We start from the raw sequence: 23,215 nt of genomic DNA, 5'->3' as shown, positions 1-23,215 counted from the left end.
GTGAGGTTCTGCCATTTCCTGTTCTAAATCTGTTCTGTAATAGATTAAGCCTTGTTTCTGGTGCACAGCCTCCACATTTTCTCCTTCTATTTGCCAGTTATCAACCTGTCTGGTTGCCATCATCTTGGTTTTCTTGATGTTTAACCCAGCTTTTTCACTTTCTTCTTTCATCTTGGTGATAAGGCTCCTCAGCTCCTCCTCGCTTTCAGCAATCAAAATGGTATCATCTGCATATCTAAGGTTGTTAATGTTTCTTCCAGCAGCTTTAATTCCAGCCTTTGATTCATCAAGCCCCGCAAGGTCACATGTTGTATTCTGCATACAAGTTATGCATACAATATATTGATGTGTTGATGTTAATTATATAAGGGCCTTTTCAAAAACAAGCAATCCTTAAACCAGAACATAAAATAATCTTTTTAAAGACAATTTTTCTAGGAACAACATTGATGTTATTATTTTTGTTTGATACCTTGTTTTTTCTGTCTCCACAGTCTTAAATTTTGAAATTGTGGGAATCAGTAGCTTTTGTGGCACAATGTGTGAAAGGCAGTAATGAACAGAACAGAGGGAGGGAAGAGCAGGTACAACATGCAGTCTTTGAGAAGAAGATATGAAATTGGATGGACAGAAAATGAAGAAAATTAGGTGGGAGGAGAGGGAAGGTTATGGGCTGAGAGATTATGAGCTGAGACAAGGAAAGAAGGTTTAAGAAGACAAGAGACAACGAGAGGGGGGATGATAAAATGTGAATGTATAGAAGTACCCACAACTCTTGTCTATAAACATAGCAGAGCAAAATCTTGGCATCCTCTGGATTTGCTGGATTAAATTTCATATCAGATCAAGCCAATTTTTCAAGACCACAAGTGGTTGGGAGGCAGGTATTTTTGGTAGTGCATGGTCCGGGGGGGGGGGGGGGCTGCCATCTAGCCTACCCCACATCACCTACTCTTCATCAATGTCACTTTTCACAATGACAATTTCTTTCTTTCCCTGGGATACAATACCACCTTCTACAGTGGAAGTGATTCCAAAGACCAGTCACAGTCCAGGAGAGACACACTCTTTCTTTACCCACACACTGAAGAGGAAATAAAACTGCTTCTAAAATTTGGTAAAATATATTTTATTTCTCCAAAGAAATAGTATGAATCAGAATTCCATTTTCCTAGAAACCTCTGTGTAAAATTAATTTGTGTTGTACATACCACAAAATAATCAATTTACAGTTTTTGCTTGCCATTTTTCCTTTACAAGTATACTAGTCTAAGATGTACCATGTTACAACAAACACAAAAAAATTGCTAATACCTGAACATACTGCACTGCTGAATGGAACTCAGCCATAAATTAATGTTACAACATAAAAAAGTTCTAACCACACCTATGAGTTTTGATTGTGTACGTTCTTGGAAAAAAAATGGTGATGACATTGTCTTTAGGCTCATGTCAGCAGTTCAAGTGCCATACGGTACAGTACAGTATGGTGGCCATACTGGTTATCATAATGTTTAGGTAAGGCTTTTTAAAAAATTAATTTGCTTCATAAAGTTTCCCTTGTATGGGCCACTCAAGCAGGATTAGCAGTTTACTTAAAATATTTTAACAGTGGGTTAATAGCATACTATTACTTTTATTTCACAAAAACCATTCAGAGGCCCTTGTAGATACAGGGCCTATTTTATAAAGAAAATGTGAACTGTGCGGTTGAGAAAGGCATCTGGATACACATCTGCTCAGAGGAGAAATAAATAGATCCAAGCACAAAGTTCTGAAGTGCAACAAGCAAAACAAAGGGAAAGGCTTTCCAAAGGAAATGTATGGTGTGGCAGGGGGAGACATAGACCAAATGAGAAATAGCAAACCAACAGATTTTTCAAGGAAATACCATTGCATGGCACCAAACAGGAACATGTTCATTGAATAAGTAAAGTAGAATCCAAATGGTGCCTGAGAATATGGTGAGAAACAATGTCACATGCTGTATATTGGCCTGTAGGAAAGTGTATGGCTCAAACTGCTTGTTTCCTAATTTCTTACTTTGGGTAATCATAGGTCCAAAGACAGTCAAACTGGAGGGTGCATTTTTAATACCAAGCAGACAAAAGTGGGCAATCTTTGCTCCCCATCTGCAACGTGCATATAGATGAAGGCTTAGCTGTCAAGCCCTGGAAAGGACTGCTGCTTACTCTTATCAGAGAAGAGTAGAGTGGCCATTCGTGAGCAGCTAGATTAGGCTCTAAAAATAAGAAAAGGAAGGACATGCTTCAGATGCAAATGTACCTTGGCTGACTTGCCTCTTCCTCCTTTCCCTCCCTACCAGTAAGCAGCAACAGCTTCTCATGCGGCTTGACAACTGCCAAAGAAGATATGGATTGACCTGGGTGAAGCATGATGCACTCTTTTTTGTCTATGTAAGATCTAAGTCACAATTCCTCAAATGGCTTCCCTTGATATAGGTGACCATATAGATCATCCCTCAGCATGCTCTTTGAGAAGCTCTAAGTGTAGAGATACTCTGGAGTTTTTGGGAAACTCCAAAGCATTCCCCAATTTTTGCAAAGGCGTTTTGCTCAAAGCTTCTAAACATCATGTGGATACCCAGGAGTGATTTCTGGCAAATTCCTGGTTTCTAGTCAGTATAGGCCCTGAGTCACTAGGGGAAACTATCTCTCTGGACAAATTTGCCATTTTGCCCAGACAGAGCACAGAAAATTATTTTGAAGAAGAGATACAACAGGAAACTTAAAGAAGTGAGCTGTTGTAGAATGGTGGGGGGTTTTTTCTTGGATTTAGACCTTCATCCAACAACTACTGAATTATAATAGCTTTCAGCATCTGATTATTGTTAAATAATTTTCTAGGCTCCAGTCAGGTTGTTCAATTCATGCCTGTTTGCTAGGAATTCTGTTTTCTAAGAATTTGCCATGACTCTCTAGGGCATGTCCTTGGACTTGCCTGTGATGTTTCACTACAAAATGATGAGACGCAGATCTGCTTCAATTCACCCAGCATTAACCAGACACAATCAACCATCCCAGTCTGTTATGAAATGGCTGCACTGGCAGTAATCCCCCATTGCAGGTTGTGAAATTCTTTGGTGAGATTCAGATAGGTGGCACAACTTCATTTCTACTGCCCTTCCTAATAGGTTTCACATGGACACTTGCATATATGATTCTATATACTTTGCCAAAGAAAAACTTTTCAGCTCAGCTCCAAGGATTAATTTGCAGTGCTTTGCTTTGGACTTTAGTTCAAAATTATTTGTTGGGAACTATATGTGTGAAAGAGGCACTATCAAACCAAACTGCAAAAATGTGCCATGTACACTGGCTTTTCTCATCTAATAACATTAGTGTTTGCTGAAATTAGAGGCAACAGAGGGATATATTCTGCAGGTTCGGACAACATCGCTTGAGACTCTAGCTCCAAAAAAAACCCTGGAAAAAATATGCGCAATTTGATTTGTTCCAGTTAGTCATTTCCCTTTTTTCAATATGAAAGAGTTAAAACTGGACAAAACATGCATAGTTCTCAGCCCAGGGAATCTGCTTTAAAAAGAGAAGGGATACTATAGACATCCAAATCATCTAATTCTAGCTAGTAGCTAGAACAAGATTGGATAAGGTATAGGTTTCCAGAAGTTCTTGGACACCAAATCCCTTTTTTTTTCTCACCTACAGCTCGGAAAGTTACTTTCCAGAATTATTTGTTACTAAGACTGCTTAAAATAATTAAATGTTGATATTTTCTGAAGTATTTCTGTTGACTGTTAATTATTTTGTGTTTTAATTATTTTTTTAATCATGACCTGTTTAAATTGTTTTTATTATGATGTTGCTGTATAATTGATGACTCTATGATGTTAAATGTATTCATTGGGCCTGGTTCCCATGTGAGCCGCTCCGAGTCCCCGTTGGGGGAGATAGAGGCGGTATACAAAAATAAAGTTATTATTATTATTACATTACCTAAGTTTTATATGACACGGTATACTTTCCCCCCCTCTTCCCCCCCCCCCTTTTTTTTTTGCTTGCAACTTCTGTTTTTTTTATGGACAGGTTTTTGGCCATAATAAATACTATACATGAATTCTACCTGTTGTAATAGATAAGAAAGAACATAGTATGTTGCTTGTTGTACCTCTTGTCATTTTTTAAATCCCTGTTCCTTTTTAAGAAATCAGGTGATTATCATGTCAAAATGTCTCTAAAGTGTTATAGAATCATAGCATAATAGAATCATAGAGTTGGAAGAGACGTCACAGGCCATTACGGTCCAACTCCTTTCCAGAAGCAGGAAGATGACATTCAAAGCACCCCTGACAGATGGCCATCCAGCCTCTGCTTAAAAGCCTCCAGAGAAGGAGCCTCCACCACCCTCCGGGGCAGAGAGTTCCACTGCTGAACAGCTCTCACAGTGAGGAAGTTCTTCCTAATGTTCAGGTGGAATCTCCTTTCTTTCCTGCAGTTTGAAGCCATTGTTTCGTGTCCTAGTCTGCAGGGCAGCAGAAAACAAGCCTGCTCCTTCCTCCCTATGACTTCCCCTCACATATTTATACATGGCTATCATGTCTCCTCTCATTAAAAAGACATATCTTATAGTAAAAAATGCTACTCATTGAACCAGGAAAGCAACTTTCTTCCCACTTTTTATGTTATTTTAAAAATATAATTGCCTTAGGCCCTTGTTAAACCAACACACATGCACCCAAAGGAACCTATTACCAATAACCATGGCAGTTGTAATTTATTCCTTCCAAACTTTGTCTTACCATTGACTGTGCTAGCTGTAGCTGATGGGAGCTGCGATCCAAGAACATCTGTGACCTACACCCGCTCTATAAGGAACAAGGGAGACCTCTATATACACCAAAGCCAATGGACCTGGAAACAAATAGCAGCAATATGGCTGGAGAGTAGCAAATTTTATATTATGGCCTAAAAGGCAGGCTCCAGGCCTGAATTCATAAAACCATTTGCAAAATCTGTGATTCATAATCAACAAAAATTGAATTACAAATGGCTTGATCTACAAAGAGACAGGAGATGCGGCTTGAAGGGCCTTGCACAAAACTATTATACATGCCTAGTACCCGTATCAGAAAGGAAAAAAAGATTGTGCTTTTCTCAATTCTCCCTCATCCATCTGCTTTTCTCCCCTTTTACGATCCAAAATGTCTCCTGGGAAGCACTTTCCACTACAAAACAAACCAGGCAACCAAAGGAGCTAGAATATAGAATAACACTGTGGAATGTTAAAAACAAAACAAAACACAGCTATGGACTATAGTGTGGTTAGGCAGCTTAGTGAATTAATTGCTTATGAATTAAAAATAAATTATTATAAAATAGATTTCTGTACATTTTACATATAGACCTATCTACAGATATAGGGAGAAGCAAGCTGGGTGGTGGGATTAACTCTGACACATGCTTCTGCATTAGCAATCAATCCCAGCCAAAGTCATGTCCCGTCATCTGGTAGAACTTCATGTTGAAGGGCCTATAGAACTCCCTCAGCCGCTGGACCACCTTCTGGTCGATGCTGGGGTGGGTCCGCCCTTTCGTTTTGCCCAGGCAGTGGGGCTTGCTGCTGCCTTCAGCTTTCTTCAAGCAAGGGAAACCCTTGGTCTTGTTGAAGTAGAAGTGTTTGTCCGTGATGATCCTCTTGAGACCCAGGAAGTCTTGGACGCGACCCAACTCACCAGCTGGGTCACTGATCAGTCTCTCCCCACTGACAAAAAGGATTTGCCCAATGGGGAAATATAGGAGCCAATTTTCCAGGTGCTTGGCATAAATGCCAATTTGGATGGCACTCCAGGAGGTATCAATAAGGCCTGTAGTCCTGTTTTTGAAGGTCAGGCTCTCAAAGGTGGGGATGTCGGGTTTCTTGGACAGTGTCTGCGTGTAGTCAGAAATGGCTCTGGTAACGGGATCTCTCACCACCACAATGAGCTTGGTGTCCTTGGACATGGCAGAGATGCGAGCGGGTGCTTCCTTTGTGACAAAATAGCTGGGTGTTTTCTCCATGGTGATCTGCCCATCAAGAGTTCGTGGCATCAGCTCCCTGGTAAAAGAGAAAAGCAGGAGGACGACTGGTTAGAAAACAGAAGGGATAGACTACAACTAGCTTCAGTTGTTCTCAGAACTGACAATGCCAGACAATCTGCTCAGCCTGGTGGAAAGACAGCATTATTTTATACAGACCCCACCTTTCCCCCAATATGGGCCCCAAGGCAGCTCACAATATAAACTGAACAAAATACAGATAAAAATGATCATATATGACAGTTAAATAAATTATCCTTTTAAAAAATATCACCAATTTAACACTGTTTTGAAGCGTTAAAAGTAACAATAATTTTAAAGGTCAATTTAATTTTTTAAAAACATGAATACTGATTTCTATAATTATTGTCTATTCAAATAATCTACTAAAAGTTCATCCTTATATCAAATATTCATATGATTCTTTTACAAAGAGTGCCATTTCTACAATGTTGTATTTTGTTATTTCTTCCCTTGTCACCGATATCAGAAAATTATAACAATGATAACAGAAGTGTACCACACACACCATTAACTGGCACAGCAATTAGTCAATTGTCAAGAGCCTGTCTAAATAAAAAAGGTTCTGTATGAGTAAGCGAGAGAGTTCAACAATCTGGAGTGAGCCACTAAGAAGACCTCCTTGGATTCTCAGCAGGCATGCCTAAGGCTTTATCTACACTGCCATATAATGTAATTTGAAACTGCATTATATGGTCAGTGTAGACTCATATAATGCAGCTAAAGTATGAATGAATAAATTTTATTATTATTACGGTCACAGGCCAGGTGTGTAAAACTTTAAAACATTAAAAATAGAGGGGTTTTTTAAAGGTATTCAAATTAAGACCAGAAATTCACAATATTAAAAGCATAAAGTCCATAATATAGAGTTGATCTACATGGCTTCATATGTTTATAAAATCTGTGGGTGTGGATAATAATAATAATAATAATAATAATAATAATAATAATAATAATAACAACAACTTTATTTTTGTACCCTGCCTCCATCTCGGGTGGCTTACATAAGAAAAGCAGTCCATACATTTAAAACACAATATAATAACATAGTTATAAAACAACATAACATGACAATTATTAAAACCAAGACATCAACTGTTATGTACAGAGGGTGATTAGTGCAAAACTCTGAGTAAAGACCATGAGTAAAATAAAGACAGGTGGGGGAGGACAAGGAACCTATAAAATGGGGTGGGGGCATATTAAACTGCAGTCCCATTTGAAAACAAGATACATGGCTGGTGGCCTCTTCACTCAAAAGTGCACCGGAACATCCATGTTCTTAGACTCTGGTGGAAGGTGGACAACAAAGGAGCCAGTCTAATCTCCCTGGGGATCGAGTTCCAGAGTTGGGGAGCCACTACCGAGAAGGCCCTCTCTTTCATCCCCACCAACCGTGCTTGAGACGGAGGTGGGAGCGAGAGAAGAGCCTTCCAGAAGATCTTAGGTTCATAGGGGAGGAGGCCCTATGTGGGTTCATAGGGGAGGAGGCGATTGCAGAAATAATCAGGTCTCGAACCATTTAGGGCTTTGTAGGTGATAACCTGCACCTTGAATTGGGCCCGGAAACTTATCAGTAGCCAGTGGAGCTGCTTAAACAGGAGGGTTGACCGCTCTCTGTAGCTAATAATAAAATGGATAATAAAATGAATAAGTTAAATCTTTATCTGCTAAAATCATCCATTTATAGCTGCCATACAAAACTTAGCCACTTAAGTGATTAATGGATCCTTATCCTCTATAAGATGTTTTAAATAATATTCTTCATTTCTGCCAGCCATCTTCTGTACAATGGGAGTAATTAAAACAGACTGAATATCCTTATAGAGTGGCATTGTAAGAGGACATTATTATTATTATTATTATTATTATTATTATTATCATCATCATCATCGTCGTCATCATCATCATCATTATTTTATTTGACATGTTCAAATGTAACTTGTTCAATAGACTGATTGCCAATCCGTCATTTGTATCTCACTTTTTTCTTAGTGAATACTATCACTTTAGATTTGGAGTAATTGAGTGTCAGTTTTACAATATGATTCCGGGGTTCTTAGTAGCTATCTTAATCCCACACAAGAGAGAGAAAGTAGCACTGTATCATCTGCATATACAAAAATAGGGAGCGGCAAGTTTGCAAGATTAGGTGGATGTGCATCGTCTTTTTTGATATTTCCAATTAATGAGTTAATATAAAGCTTGAATAAAATAGGTGCAAATATGCACCCTTGCTTTACTCTATTAGAGATCCTTATCTGCTTTGTTAGGTATTAAAGTATGACCCCTTTGCAAAACAGAAATATTTTGCAAATGAAGCTAAACTATATTAAAAAGGATGCCACTGTAGCATGTTGATCTTGAAAATGGACATCCCAACTCAAATGTATGAGGCTATTGAATCTTAAATGGTAGATAAAAACAGATATAAGATGAGGAGTGGAATTAAAGATTTCCTAGGAAAAAAACATTATTTAAAAAAAGCCAACTTATCATTTAGAAACATGTGATCATCACTATGGATTCCAATCAGGAAAGCTGTTCAAGCAAAGGACTTGATCAGAACTTTGTCCAACAAAATTCATACATGTTGTATTTAGTACTTATCACATTGGCATCTGAGTTTGTTGGGCATGCTATGGTCCTCAGCTTAATTTAATGCAATCTTCTACAAATAAGTGGTTCTTCTATGATAGCCATGGCATGGAGAAAGAAAAAGAAGAGGGAAAAGAGCAGGGAGATTTAGAATAAGCCACTTAATATACATAAGCTTGTTCTAAAGTAAAATGCTTGATCTTACCCGCTTCTGCAAAGGCGAAAAGGAAGAAGAAAGTAAGAAGAGAAAGAGTATTTGAAAATATTCAGAAACAGATATAAAAAAGGATCCTTAGGTGCTGGGGAGTCCTGATGAGAAGAATCTCAAAAGGACAAGGATCTTCATAGTTCAGGATATTTTCTATGTGGAAAAAATACATTCAGGATTTTTATGTGCATGTGATGAACCTGATATTTTCTGCACAGAAAACCAGTTACCGCTGCAGAAACCCCACATTAAATATCCTATCTGCATTGAAGACAAGTTTCCTACACATAATATAGCATTCTCTGACCAGATATGTAATTTTCAGTGGAAAATGTATTTTCTGTCAAGATGATGCCATTCTCAGCATAAAGAAAGCAGGTGCCTTTTTTGCTCAATGTAAATTCTGAACTGTTAATATTCTTAATTTTTAATATTCAAAAACTATAGTTTTCATCAGATTTCTTGCAGCAGTGTAGAAAAATGTTTAAAATGTAGAATTTTCTGTAGGAGTGAAATTTATGAAGATGTATATCTTTAGCGTGAAGCTTATTAGTGTTTACTTAATCATTGTTTTTCCAGCTTGCTACTGTGGACTGCAGTTCCCATAATCTTGACCAATGACTATTCTGACTGGGGTTGGTGAGAGTTATAGCCCAAAAGATCTGGGAGGCATCAAAAAGAAGTAGGTGAATCAAGCTGTTTCCAAAAGGAATTGTGGAAACCTTTTCAGAAAAACAAGTATGACAATCTTAGCCATTCTCTAATTACACTGTGGAACACAATGTTTGTTTCTGGGTTATAAATGTTATTTCTTAATTGATTCTATCATAAAAACATGGAAAAAAATGTATTGACTACAAAAACTGTTTTTGTGGGACAACCTTCAGCACATTTTGCTATAGTTTTTCAATAAATCTCATAGAATCTCAACCAATTCAACATAGTTTGTGGCAGCCACAAAAATGAAGTTTCCCGAGTATAACAACTACTTTAAAATAAAGTACTGCATAATTAAACAGGCATTAAACCTTTCAAACAGGGAACTTTTTTTTCAAATTTTGTTATATAGTATTAGTTGGAGAAAATACATGACCATTGGACACATGCATTCAAATGGCAATGGAATTCTATTCTTGAAACATCTTGGTCCAAGAGAAATAAATTGGCCACAAGACCTTTGTCAATATTTCTTCCATGAGATGCCTTGTGTAGATAAAGCAATCTACTTAGTCTGCAGATGGATTGGCCTGCTTTGCCCACTAACCATTTAAGACTTTATTACATTAAAGTTCTTGTTCAAACAGTTCTAATCCTCCCTCTGAAGTCCTTTAGCCCCCACCCCAAAAACCCCCTGAAAGCAGGAAGCTGAAATAGTCATTTAGCAACAAGCGCGCCTCACCTCGCAGACTTGTAATGTGAAAACCAGTTCAAAGAGAGATACATTTACAGAGTCAGTTGACAGGTGGCCACGTGGTAATCCAATAGTTGAAAGCCTAATGCCTTTTGTAGCAGCTTTTTGTCTGCACACAGGGATTCTCCACTAATCTGTTGACACTTCTCAATAAAGAAAATTGAGAGAGGGGTTCTTATTAATGGGGCAGTTGTGGGGGAGAAGAAGAAAAAGGGGTGCAGAAGTGGTTTACATATTATTTCTATATCAGACTTCTCAACAACAAAATGGCAGGCACAGGTTGAGAGGTGGTCATGAGCTTGCAAAGGCAGTCCCAGAAGCAGGTCTGACAGAAGACCCATGCCTCAATTTGGCATTGGTAATCCCAGATTTCTTATAGAAGATCCTAGATACACAGCAGGAGTGGGAACAGTGCCATCCATAGGTCGTATGTTTTATTAAATGAGTCTGCTACCACCACTGAAAACACCACTGACTTCCTCCAGCTTCTTGTACCCCTCCATTTTTATAGCAAAAAATGTGTAAAGTTTGGGTGACAGTTTTAAAATATTGTTTCAAGGTTGTGCTCTCAGTAGGAAGCCCTCTCCTCAAGAAAGTCTACTCAAAATGGAGTTAGGAATGATACATCAGTCATAGTATAGTGGTGTGGGCCACTGAAATGCAGACAGGTAAAGATGAAGGACAGAGAGATGAGAATGGTTTGATTCCTCAACAGAGAAACAGAATGGGGGAAAGACTATCTCAGAATACGCCCAAGTGTTTGGCAGAGAAAACAACAGGTCTTACAAAACTCTGACTCTTAAAGCTTTCCCTTCTACTGTCTCAGGATTTACTCCATTTCCCTGCTGCTTGAAGCCAGCCATTTTAATTTGCAAGCAGCTGCTGTGCACTCACTTTTAAGCAAGGACAACAGGAGCCGAAATAACTGGAATGAAATAAAATGTGTTTCAGGAATTAAAAGCTGGAACTGCTCTGCTGGGAAAGGTGTTGTTTCTGCATTCATGATTCTCGCACATCTGCTTAGGTAGGGTGCTATCACTTGCCATTTCAGATACAGTAGAATCTCACTTATCCAACATAAATGGGTTGGAAGAACGTTGGATAAGTGAATATGTTGGATAATAAGGAAGGATTAAGGAAAAACCTATTAAACATCAAATTAGGTTATGATTTTACAAATTAAACACCAAAACATCATGTTATACAACAAATTTGACAGAAAAAGTAGTTCAATATGCAGTAATGCTATGTAGTAATTACTGTATTTACAAATTTAGCACCAAAATATCACAATGTATTGAAAACATTGACTACAAAAATGTGTTGGATAATCCAGAATGTTGGATAAGTGAGTGTTTCCCCTTCTTAGCAGCTCTAATGGGGAGGAAACAAGTATGCCAAGTCCTGTGCTGGTCTATTTCAGAGCTAATTTTCTTGGAGTATCGTATCAGGCTAAATTTTTGAGAAAAGGAATTGGCAAACCAACTTGTTTAAATGTTGCTATAAGCCAATGGGCAATTTGAAGACAAATGCACACAAACATCAGGGAAACAAAGCAACATATGATCCTGGATTTCTATGGCAAAACCTAATAGACACCAACCAACCAGTTTCATTTGCTCCTCCTACCGGCAGCAGAACATCTACATGGAGGACTTCTTGGTGCGCATACCATTCCTGGTATTGTTGTCATTTTAATGGTGGACCTCACTTGTAAAACAGTTATTTCTAAGGTCCTTCCTCCCACCTGTGACCAGTCATAGGATTTCAGTAGCCTGAATGTAATTTCCCCACAATACAAGAAAGCCAGGCAAAGCCTAACTAGGTCTGGTTCTACACTACCCTATATCACAGAATCTGATCCTAGATTGTCTGTTTATTCCAGATTATCAGACAGTTTAGATGCATATAATCCAGTTCAAAGAAGATAACCTAGGCTCAGATCCTGGGATATAGATCCAGCCAATGAGGAAACTGAGCAGCCTGCTCACAGTCACACAGCAATAGTTCCCTTTCAATAGCCAAGGCGGAAACCTAGAGCTTTCTCAGCTTTCCCTTGTTTTGCAAAATGCTTTTTTACTTATAGAAGTATTAAACATTTACTTTCGTGGCCACTTCATGAAGCTGATCCCTATTCTTCCCTCACCCTACTGAGTCAATGGCTGATCTGGAACTTTCTTTACTAGCCTCCAACAGTTCAACATTTGCTTATTATTTTCACTGCAGCCCAGCAATTACTTTGGTTCCTACCAAAATGATAATAGAGACTTGTTCTTCTACCAGCTGAACAGATGACATTATAACTTCAGTTTTGCAAAATCTGGCTCCAATTGATATGGAATTAAGAGTTTTGACCAAAAAAATTCACAAGTGCTTAGCTATGTAATATTCTGGGTAAAATCCTGAAATTCTTCAGAATTCTGGTTGAATTGGGGAAGTGGATAAAATTGAAGATCATTATACTCTGTAACAAAAAACAGAGCTTTGCAGAGGGTCTCTTTTTAAGCAAGATGCAATTTGAAAAGTGGAAGCAAGGGAAGAGGCAGAAGGATTAGACTTTTGAAGGGGAAATACTTGATTGAAATTACTAAAAGTGCAATAAAAATGACCATGTATGAAATTGCACTTCTTGTTGTTACCATGCTGAGTAGCTTTGCGAGGGGGGGGGGGGGATAACAATTCTCATGTTTTATATCTTATTTATTATGGCAGATGTAGTTTACTGCAGTCTTCGGATGCTCAACAAAGCAATTCAGAATTCTTGAAACCTGAAAATATTACCATGCTGCTGAGCAAAACATCTCAACATTTCACTAGAACAGATAACTGAATGCCAGAGGTGTCACCAATGGCCAACTGGCCTTTGAAGTAGAAGAAACCTTGAAAGTAGTAAATGCTGGAAAACAAATATCCAAAAGCCAGATTTTAGCTTATACATACAGTATATCAATCCTTTTCCCTATTGTTTGAAAATTGCACACCCCAACAATAAGATTGTAAGAGAAATAAGAAATATAATTTGAGAAGATGAAATGAGAATTCATAGTTTTGAAGAGTCTCATTACATCATACTAAGAGCCTGATAAGCCATGGAATTCTCTTTTAAAACAATTAGTACATTTGAAGGACCTGTTTCTGCAACATAGCCTGGGCTTCATAAATGTCCACTAAATGGAGAATGAAATGTCTGGGAGAATTCTCTTGCTCTAGTCCACCTTTCTAGCCTTTAACCTTTTACCTTTTTTACCCTCATAACTTTTGAAAGCTATAGGTAATGTTTGACTCCATTTCACAGGGCCAAAAACAGCTTTACAGAATAGCATTTTCCTAGCATATCTCTTCTCCCTGGCTTTTAATCTTCTTTTCATACCATGAGAGATCCCTAAGACTCAAATAACAGTGCCAGCAGATAACAAGTTATCTTTAGAGAAGGTAGCATTCACTTGTCAGATTTGCATTAGTGTGAAAAGCCTTTAGAGATGAGGAAGATTATTCAGAAGGGATGTATTCTTTAGAGAGAGGTATCAGCTGCTGTATCCCTGAGAACTGAGGCCCTTCCCTATTTTATGAGGCATTGTATGTATTGCAGTATGTACACCATGGTATACGAAGTATCAATTGGCAGTCACACAACCTTAGTCATAGCCTGGAGATGTGATGTATTTGTATATTGTATTTATATATTGTATTATATTATATAAAATAAATATATTGTATTTATATCACTTCTTCCTTCTAGGAATTGAGTTGAATCCCTAATGTGCCCAGTCAACTTCCATCCAACCACCATCCAAATCAAGAATTATGTTTAATGAGTTTATATTTTTATATTTAACATGATAGCTTTTAAAATTGTTTCAGCTTCTTTTTTTATTAAAAACTTGTGTTGTCAAAGGCTTTCGTGTCCGGAATCACAGGGTTGTTGTGTGTTTTCTGGTATGTATGGGCATGTTCCAGAAGAATACTTCTGGAACATGGCCATACAGCCCAGAAAGCACACAACAACCCTATTTAAAACTTGTTTAAATTATGTTTTCCCATGTTGGGAGAAAGACAGAATAATTTGTTAGGTTATCAATTAATTCTGCAAGATTGCTACACCATGCACTAGGCATGTGCATTTAGAAGCCCATGCTCCTGCTAACATGGCTCTTCTTACACGTCATTTGTTTTTACCTATTAAAACGCAACATAGTGATGTTCAACAGTGCTCTTGGAGAGGGAAAAGACACTTTCAGAAACTGCTCTGATGATAACCAAATAATATGGTTTCAATAAGTAATGCAGAGGGGAAATGCAATAGTGTGTCATTGTAAACATGCTTCACTTGTCAGATTTCCAGGGACATCTAGTTAGCTGGGTAGGAAGAGAACGCAAACCAGGTGGCCACTTTGCCAGATCCCACAGGATTCTTCTTATTTTTAAGTTGTCCTTTCAATAAGGCATGTTGTTCCCCACCAGCAGAAGAATATCTTGCTGAAGGGAGAACCGCAGCACTGTCTAGTTTTCCTGCGCACTTCCATTTCCCCAGGAGACAGTGTATATCTGACTTCCTCTGCTTCACCCTGGCCCTCTTTTTAAATCTCTGTGGGGTTCCTCTAAAGCAGCCCCACTTAAAGGAAACAAAGGGAAAGAGGTTGGTGGGAAGGAATGGAAAATAAGCAGCCAGTGATGGGATAGTGGTTAGATTAAAAGCTCACTTGTGTTTATGGAGCTGTTGCTTTAGACATTCTCTCATCATTATCAGGGACTCATTTCACATGGCTGGGCCAGAGGGGTAAATGGAGTAATCTGTAGCCATTTCCTGCATAGGGTGTGTGTGCATTGGTCACGTCAAGGGATGAAAAAGGAAAAAAAAAAGGTTTATTGGAAATAAGATGACTCAGAACAAGTAGAGCCAATTTGGAGGTTGGGGTGGAAAAACCTAAGTGTCTAGCTATGTTTCACACAAAAGGCCTTTTAAAAAGGGCTTATTTTTCTGTTCTTCGTTAGTTACTTAATCCATGCTTTCCACCATCTCTCACAAGACATTCTCCGCAAGTTTGACAAGCAACTGTAGCCATATTCTAGGATGGAAAACACAGGAATCTCCACCGCCAATCTATTTCTTTCTATTTGATGACATGGAAGTCCACAGGACCTGGAACAAAGCTTACAGCAGCTTGAGTGACCTCTTTAATCTTTGCATTTGGCAGAGGGATGGCATGAGGACTCTGGCTCCATCTGACCAAATGGGCTGAGCATTCATTAATCCCTTTGCTCCCTGAAGTTGCATTATTCATCAGTTTCTCTCCATTTAAGAGTTCAAAAAAGGGAGAAAAAAAGAAAGAAAGAAACACAGGCATCAGCAACTTTTATACTTTGCATGTACAGGCTATTAAAGAAGTAACCCACAAATCATTTAAATGAAAAGTCTAAGCGAAAGCAAGTCTGTACCTATTATAATGGCCTACATGAAACCCCCAGCTGTGGTGGAGACTGTGGTTCCACCAGTGAAATGTTGAGTTTGCAGGACTCATGCCCCAGTTGTGCCCGTAAATGGGAACCTCTGACAGCCCTGTCCTCTCTTTTCCATGCAGATTCAGCCATGTATGATTGACACCTATCTATGGGTGGAGGAGGGGAGCTCAACTGAAACTCCTCTCCCAGTCTGCTGATCCTGTTGTAATTGCTCCCGTTCATACAACACTCCCCATCCACCCCCACCCTGCATGGATTGCCAGCACAGACAAGGGCTTTTCGGCGGCAATCATGGGTGAGTGAATACATTTAAATTCAATAAGAGCTGCTTCAAAGAAGTTAAGATTAACACAGAAGCTTTTCAAGTGGCCAAGGAGGAATGTAAAATTAGAAGCAGCTCCAAAAAGCAGGAGAAGTCTGAACATCATGATTAATTAGACCTCATTTCCATGTAGCCAAATTAGCTTAATCGCCCCTGTTATGAATTTAACTCTCTGACCATTCAAAAAGAACAGGCTTAACAGGCAGTAGACAGAGAATGGCAGAAAATTCAAAGCTGGATAAAAAGACAGTCCTCCTGTCCTGAAGAGAAGGGAGCAAAATGAAATCCTGCTATAAACCCCAAATGTATCCCTATAGGAGGATTTGTCCATAGGCAAAAACAGGAGATACATATTGAAACTAAGCTTCCAAAGCACACACTACAAATTTTAAGATAGATCTATCTGAAATGTGTGTGTATTGGCGGCGGCGGGGGGGGGGGGGCGTGTTTCAACATAGAGTATGTTTGGACTGGTTATTCCAAACTTCTTTGTTGGAGAACATAGCCCAGTCTCCTGGAAATGAAGCACACATTGTTGATTGACCCACTGCTATGATTTTAAAATGCTCATAAAATCTCAGCTCAAGGGAGTATTTTTGTATTGTGAGGGGAAGTGGGATATCCCAGATATACTCCCAGTATCTTCAACAGATTATAATTCCTGACACTGTGGAGTGGAGGATGCAGCTGTAGTGTTCAGAGTGCCAATTTACAAAGTCAACAACTGCAAAACAGATATGCCTTCACACCCTCATTCTTGCTCTGCACCATTTCCCCACTTTTTTCAATAAGAAGGGCTAACAACTATTCAGACTTCTCATTTGTACCTGCTAATAAATATTCATATCCAAAGAATCCAGGTCCATCAATACACTGAAATATGCAAAGGATTAGAAATAATCTAATCTTCTGTTGCCCAGCACAATTGGGCATGGTTTAAATTCCCACAGAAGAGAGCTACAAATTAGTCTCAAAAATCCACATCTCCCTTTGCAGACCCTAACATGGGACTAAAAATTGATGGGGTTCATTTGACTTCCTGTTTGGAGGAATTCTCTTTCACCAAAGGTTCTTTGGTATCATGGAAGTAAGTCTCCCTTTTTCAACATCACAGCCTCATGGTGTGAAGACAGCAAGTCACATGATTGTATTGAATGGAAAGTCAAAATGAGTAGAATGTTTCAGTGCTGAAACCTTGACAAACATGTGGACGAGCAAATGGAGAGAAGGCAGTTGTGACTGAGCCCCAGTGGCTCCCTATTCTTTTAGGCAAGGCATTGCTTGAAAGTTTGTTTGAATCTTAGCAAACGTAACTGCTTTCAAATAACTGCCCTGTAACTACACAGAAAATGTAAGCAGGTCACTAAATTGGCTTTTAGATACAGCTGAATAAAGTCATTGCTCTAAACTGAATAACCAGCTCTTGGCAGAAAGCGTTGTGGACCTCTAACTTGAGATAAGCAAGAGGTATCCACAACTTTTGCCATTTCCTTGTCAGAGTCCAATGTGGACAATTAATGCAATGGCCCAATTAGCAATTTGTCAAATGATATCAAATGCTATTTTCATGAACCATAGAATAACGTGTGAAGTATAGAGTAAAAACTAAAGTATGAAGCAAATCAAGGCTTGGAACTACTCATAGGCCCAACACATTGTGGACTGAAGACCTTTGTCAACAGAGTTAGAAGTGTCTGCTTGTCCATACAGAAGACTTGGAGGTGAATAGCTTGGGGGATACACTGCTCCCTTTGTCAATCCCCATTTTTGGACAGTATTTGGTGTTTGATACTTTTATGAGAAGAATCTGGGCACTCTCTCAATTTCTACTTCAAGAGAAGAAAACAAACAAGGAGCATGTAGAAAATCTAGTTTCCCATGAGAGGCCAGAACACAGGAGGGGTGGGCACAGGAGTTCTTGTTGGAAAGATCTACCTTTGTTACCTTCTCCAGCAAGAGATTCCATTTTCCCGGGGCCATGCTGTTCAACTCCTGTGGGCTGTATTCATGTATTGGGCCTATAAGAGTCAGCCACCTTGTCAACTTTTTCACCCGCAATTCATTGCCACTATAGCAGCTCTTCACAATCAGGTTCTGTGCCCCCTCAGCAAGAGCCATCCCCCTTTTCTCAGCCTGGGTGAGATGAGGGAGGTAGCTGTTCAACAGCACAAAAGCCACACTACTGCAGAGAGGCCACTTGCAGCATTGTAGGAGATTAAAGGGCCAGAACGGGACTGGCTACCTGGTGGAATCCATGTGACAGGCTGCTAGCAGCTTTTTGTTTGTGGCCTGCCCACACGGGAAGCACTAACACTGGTCCGGTGGCAAAGCAGACAAAAGGAAATGTAGGCTTTCAATGTGCAAGAAACTGTTCTATTTATCCAACAGTGTCTTGGTCCACTGGACCAAACACTCAATGAGCAGCCGCTTAAAAGCCTTTTCATTGACTTCTCCCTGTGTAAGAGGCTTGCCACCTTGGGGGAACTGGGAAAGGTCAAACAGGGTAACTTAGAAAAGGGAGGTGGGCTTCTTGACAGGGACAGTGATTCTTTAAGAAACGCCCTGAGGCTGGATTTTGTTTCAATTTTTTGACAAGCATGGCCTCTAGGAAAACTGCATTTGCATCATCAGCAGTCAGACTGAAAATTCCCATTCCACAGAAGATTCCACATTCAGAAGATTGAGTGCTCAACTTCCAGAACATTCGTAAGCAGTAACCCATCTGACTCAGCATATCCTCTCTCTGCTGCTAGCTATAGTCAATTCCAATTTGTCTTTTCTGCCCTTCATCTAGACTACGCTCTTATTGGCACCATTCTTAATAAATAGATATAAAAAGAGTTGATGAAGAAATTATTTTCAACTTAAAATTATCTTCAGCCTGCCCATGTAGCTGCTCAAATGAAAAGTGATACCTTTGCATGACCCCGCTGCCTGTCGGAAATATTGGTTGCAATACTTCTTATCACAAAAAAGTCAGTAGTCCTTTATCCAGAAGGAAACACTCCTCTATCCCTACCTCTGTCCCCTACAAATAGTGAAAAATTACTTTGGGTACTACATTTCACAGAATCCCCTAGTCAGCATGTCTCCAACCTCCAATTTTTAGGCAAGATTCTGGAGCATGAAGTGGCTCCACAACTCCAAGAGTTCCTGGATGATGACGATTATCTAGATCCATTTCAGTCTGGTTTCAGGCCTGGTTATGGGACAAAGGCAGCTTTGGTCTCCTTGGTGGATGACCTATGCAGAGAACTGGACAGGGGAAGTGTGTCCCTGTTGGTTCTCCTGAACCTTTTAGTAGATTTAGATACCATTGACCATGGTATCCTTCTAAGCTGTCTTTCTGGGATGGGGCTTGGAGGTACTGTTCTTCAGTGGCTACATTCCTTCCTGGAGAGACATTCTCAGAAGGTGGTGCTGGGGGACTTCAGTTCAACTCCTTGGCCTGTGGGGTCCCTCAGGGCTCTGTGTTGTCGTCCCCCCCATGCTGTTCAACATATACAGTTTCTCCATGCCTCACAACCTCTGAGGATGCCTGACATAGATGTGGGCAAAACGTCAGGAGATAATACTTCTGGAACATGGCCATACAGCCCGGAATACATACAACAATCTTGTGATCCCAGCCATGAAAGCCTTTGACAACATATACATGAAACAGTTGGAAAAGGTCATCTGGAGTTTTGGAATGCAGTGCCATCTATATGCAGATGACACCAAACACTATCACTCCTTTTCATCTAATTCCAAGGAAGCTGTTCCTGTGCTAAACCAGTGCCTGGCAGCTGTAATGGACTAGATGAGAAAAAACAAACTGAAGCTTAATCCAGGCAAGACAGAGGTCCTCCTAGTTAGTTGTAAGGCAGATCTGGGAATAGGGAGTCATCCTGTGTTCGATGAGGTTACACTTCCCCTGAAAACGGAGGTTCGGGGGGTGGGGATAAGTTTTAAAGGTCATTTTAGTGTAGTTGCTGTATTTAAAATCTGTTTTTACCATTAAATTGTTTTTTAAACTTTTGTATTGCTCTTTTTAGACTGTTTAGTGAGGATAGATGCTTACTGCCTTAAATTCCCATGGGGAGAAAGGCAGGATATTAATAAAGGTAGTAAAAAGAAGAAGAGGAAGTAGTACTACTAGTAGTAATACAGTATTCCCTCACTTATCGCAGGGGTTAGGTTCCAGGACCACCCGCAATAAGTGAAAATCCATGAAGTAGGGACGCTATATATTTATTTTAGTAGTTATACACTATTTTAAGTCTTTATCAACCAATCTTGTATTGATACATCAGCTCCTTTTCCTCCCATTGCTATTTGGGTTTCTTTTCTCTCCCTTCGGCTTCTCCTTCCTCCCCTCCTTAGGCTGTAAATTGTAATTTTTTATGATTTATAATATTATTTTAGAGTTTATTAAAAACTGCAAAACAGCGAATCCACAAAAAGCGAACCGCGAAGTAGTGAGGGAACACTGTAGTGGTTTGATAAGGTATTAGGGCAGTTTGAGAATTCAAAATACAGCAAGCCCCGGGATTCCACTGAAAGTTGCCAGTGTAGTTAATTGCAACCCTGATACAATAATTGCATGGTGTAAAGTGGCCCCAAGCTACAAACCTCCCTTTTGCCTTTTGCCTTTTGCCTCTACCATGAACCCACAAGGTTGCCTTAGGGAAGCTGCACCTTCTCAAACTCAGATCATTTCTGCCATCCGCAAGAGGTGGGGATAATTGCACTGACTGAAAGGTATCTTGCAAAGTATGCATTGCAGATTAGATCATTCATATTAAGACCATTGGGCACCTGAGCATGTCATGCAAGTGTCAAGGTTGACCTTTACAAAAGAGCAGCAGTGGCTGTCAAATTAAAGCTCTCCAGCATCTAAGATGTAAGAAACAAGTCTTTTGGATTACATCCTCTCCAGCTTCTTCTGTCCATGCCAACCTCAGGCATAGCCTCTGAGCATGACATGCAATAGATAGGACAAGGTGAAAGCTCACCTACATTGGGAAGAATTAAATACTATACTGCTGTCACAGGGAAGATGCTGTTCCTCTTATAACATAAGCTCTTGAAATATTGGGACTTTTTGTCCAGAGAGACAAAAAGCAAGGATTGTGGGACTCAAGTAGGCCAGAGATGGTCAAATGACAGAACAGAAGTGTGAAGAGTTATGCAAGGAAAGAGCAACATTATCTATTGGTCTGTTCAGTCAGCATCTCTCTTGTCTTAACCTTTTAACAAAAATGAGCAACACACATCTAAGAATTTGCAAGTCTTGTTTGTTACAATATTTATTTCACCCACTCCAGTTTCTCCTCATATCTCATCGTCTAACTTAACAAGTTTGCGTGTATTTTAAAACTTGAGATGTTTCCCCAACTTTTAGTTGGGTAAAGATGTGGTAGAAACTGGGATTTTGTTGTCATAATATGGTATGTGACATGAGCTAGTGTATATTTATTTGGAAGCTAAGCCACATTGTGTTCAGTAGGTTTTATTCAACTAAATGTTTGCTTAGGACTGAAGTTTAGGAGTAGGGGAACAAAGGATTAGGGTGTTTATTTACTAACTCAACAGGAGAGGTCTGTCATCACATGGACAAGGTGTGAGACGCATCTTCGTAACCATGCCTCCTGTCCATAAGAGGCAACAACAACATGTCCAACAACAACAACATGTCCAAAGTTGAAAAGGTCACTCTTTAAAGCTACCATTAAGGCAGAAGGTGACCCAGACAATGCGTGCTGCACAATAATTTGCTTCATGCTGGAATAAAGAGGTCAAGCAAATTAATACACTGTTGATCCTCTCTGCACACTGAGCCTTAAATGCATTTTAATACAAATGGGATTGCCTTCTCCAATCTCCCATTATTGGATTGGCGATTAGTCATAGAGATAGAAAAACATTGCATCTGAAATTGAATTAGCCTGGCCATCAAGCGAGAACGTCAGCTCCAAGGCATGCTTGGAGAGAAATCTAATGCTTACAAAGGAATTGTGAACAAAGGCAGGGGCTCTTACAACTGTCCTCTGCACAGGTGAGAAGACTGATGTGAATGAAGCTGAAGTCAGGGGACAGGATCAAATGCCCTGGTGTGCTGCTGGTGCAAAGAGAACAGAGGGGCACAAATCAAGCTGAAGCTGAGCAGGAAACAAACCTTTCCTCCCCATGTTAACTTTCATGGGGTTAATGGGATGCTAATGCCCCATCACAAGGCACAATCTTATTTCAATCTAGAGCTAGAAGGAATTTCACCTAAGGAAGATTCCTTCCTAGTGCTGCATTTAAGATGAGGCTAGGTACTTTAGCAACATTACAATGTCAAACTACACAATTACACTGCTATTATACAATTGTAATTGCCATAGCAACATTCTGCAGAATTAAGGGATTTGTAGTTTAGTGAGGTGCAAGAGTTGTCCGGCTGGATTAACATCGCTATAGCACTGTGGTGTGATAGAGCCCTTCGCCTGGATGAATGCATTTTGCTGTTTGGGAACAATAATGTCCCATGATTGTGCTTTTCCTGTATAGCAAGGGGTTGGACTTGATGGCCCATGTGGTCTCTTCCAACTTTATTATTCTATGATTCTATGTGGGGGTTGTAAAAAAAACCTGGTGTTGTATATAGTCCATGTAATACCCATTCCTGAGTTAATCATTTTAATAATAATAATAATAATAATAATAATAATAATAATAATAATAATAATAATAATAATTTTATTTCTTACTCGCCTCTCCTCCAGGCTTGAGGTGGGTTACAGAATAACTAAAACACATAGACATTGCAAAATACAGATACACATATTAAAACATATTTCTATAAAAGCTACATGTTAAAACGTATTTCTATAAAATATGTATTAAAATAAACAAAGAACACGCATTTAAAATACATGCTTAAAGACTGTTTGGGTACATCCCCCTTCCCCTCCTCTGGATGCCATGACAGTTTACAAATATAATGCAGATAAGAGACCAAATATAACCCAGTACAATCCCAATATAAGGATGCAAATGGAAAGATGGATGAGTCTTAGTAACTGCTGATTTGTTCATGATTTTAAAAGATGTAGATTTGTGATGGATTTTGACTTGCTTGCCTGTAAAAAAAAGTGCTATATATTTTC

General features: G+C 39.3%; 1 protein-coding gene across 1 annotated transcript in view; it reads right to left on the bottom strand.

Moving 5' to 3' along the window:
* Positions 1–1,113: 1,113 nt before the first annotated feature.
* LOC100555056 (heparan sulfate glucosamine 3-O-sulfotransferase 3B1) overlaps positions 1,114–23,215 on the bottom strand; it is a 41,401-nt gene continuing 19,299 nt past the window's right edge. The window contains exon 2 of the mRNA XM_003217164.4: positions 1,114–6,075. Within this exon, the coding sequence (XP_003217212.1) occupies positions 5,457–6,075 (619 nt within the window). The 3' untranslated portion in view covers positions 1,114–5,456. The remainder of the gene's footprint in view (positions 6,076–23,215) is intronic.

The sequence above is a fragment of the Anolis carolinensis genome, chromosome 2 (assembly GCF_035594765.1).
Source record: "Anolis carolinensis isolate JA03-04 chromosome 2, rAnoCar3.1.pri, whole genome shotgun sequence".
NCBI lineage: Eukaryota > Metazoa > Chordata > Lepidosauria > Squamata > Dactyloidae > Anolis > Anolis carolinensis.
Note: the sequence above shows the minus strand (reverse complement) of the source record. Positions and strands in the feature narration are given on the sequence as shown.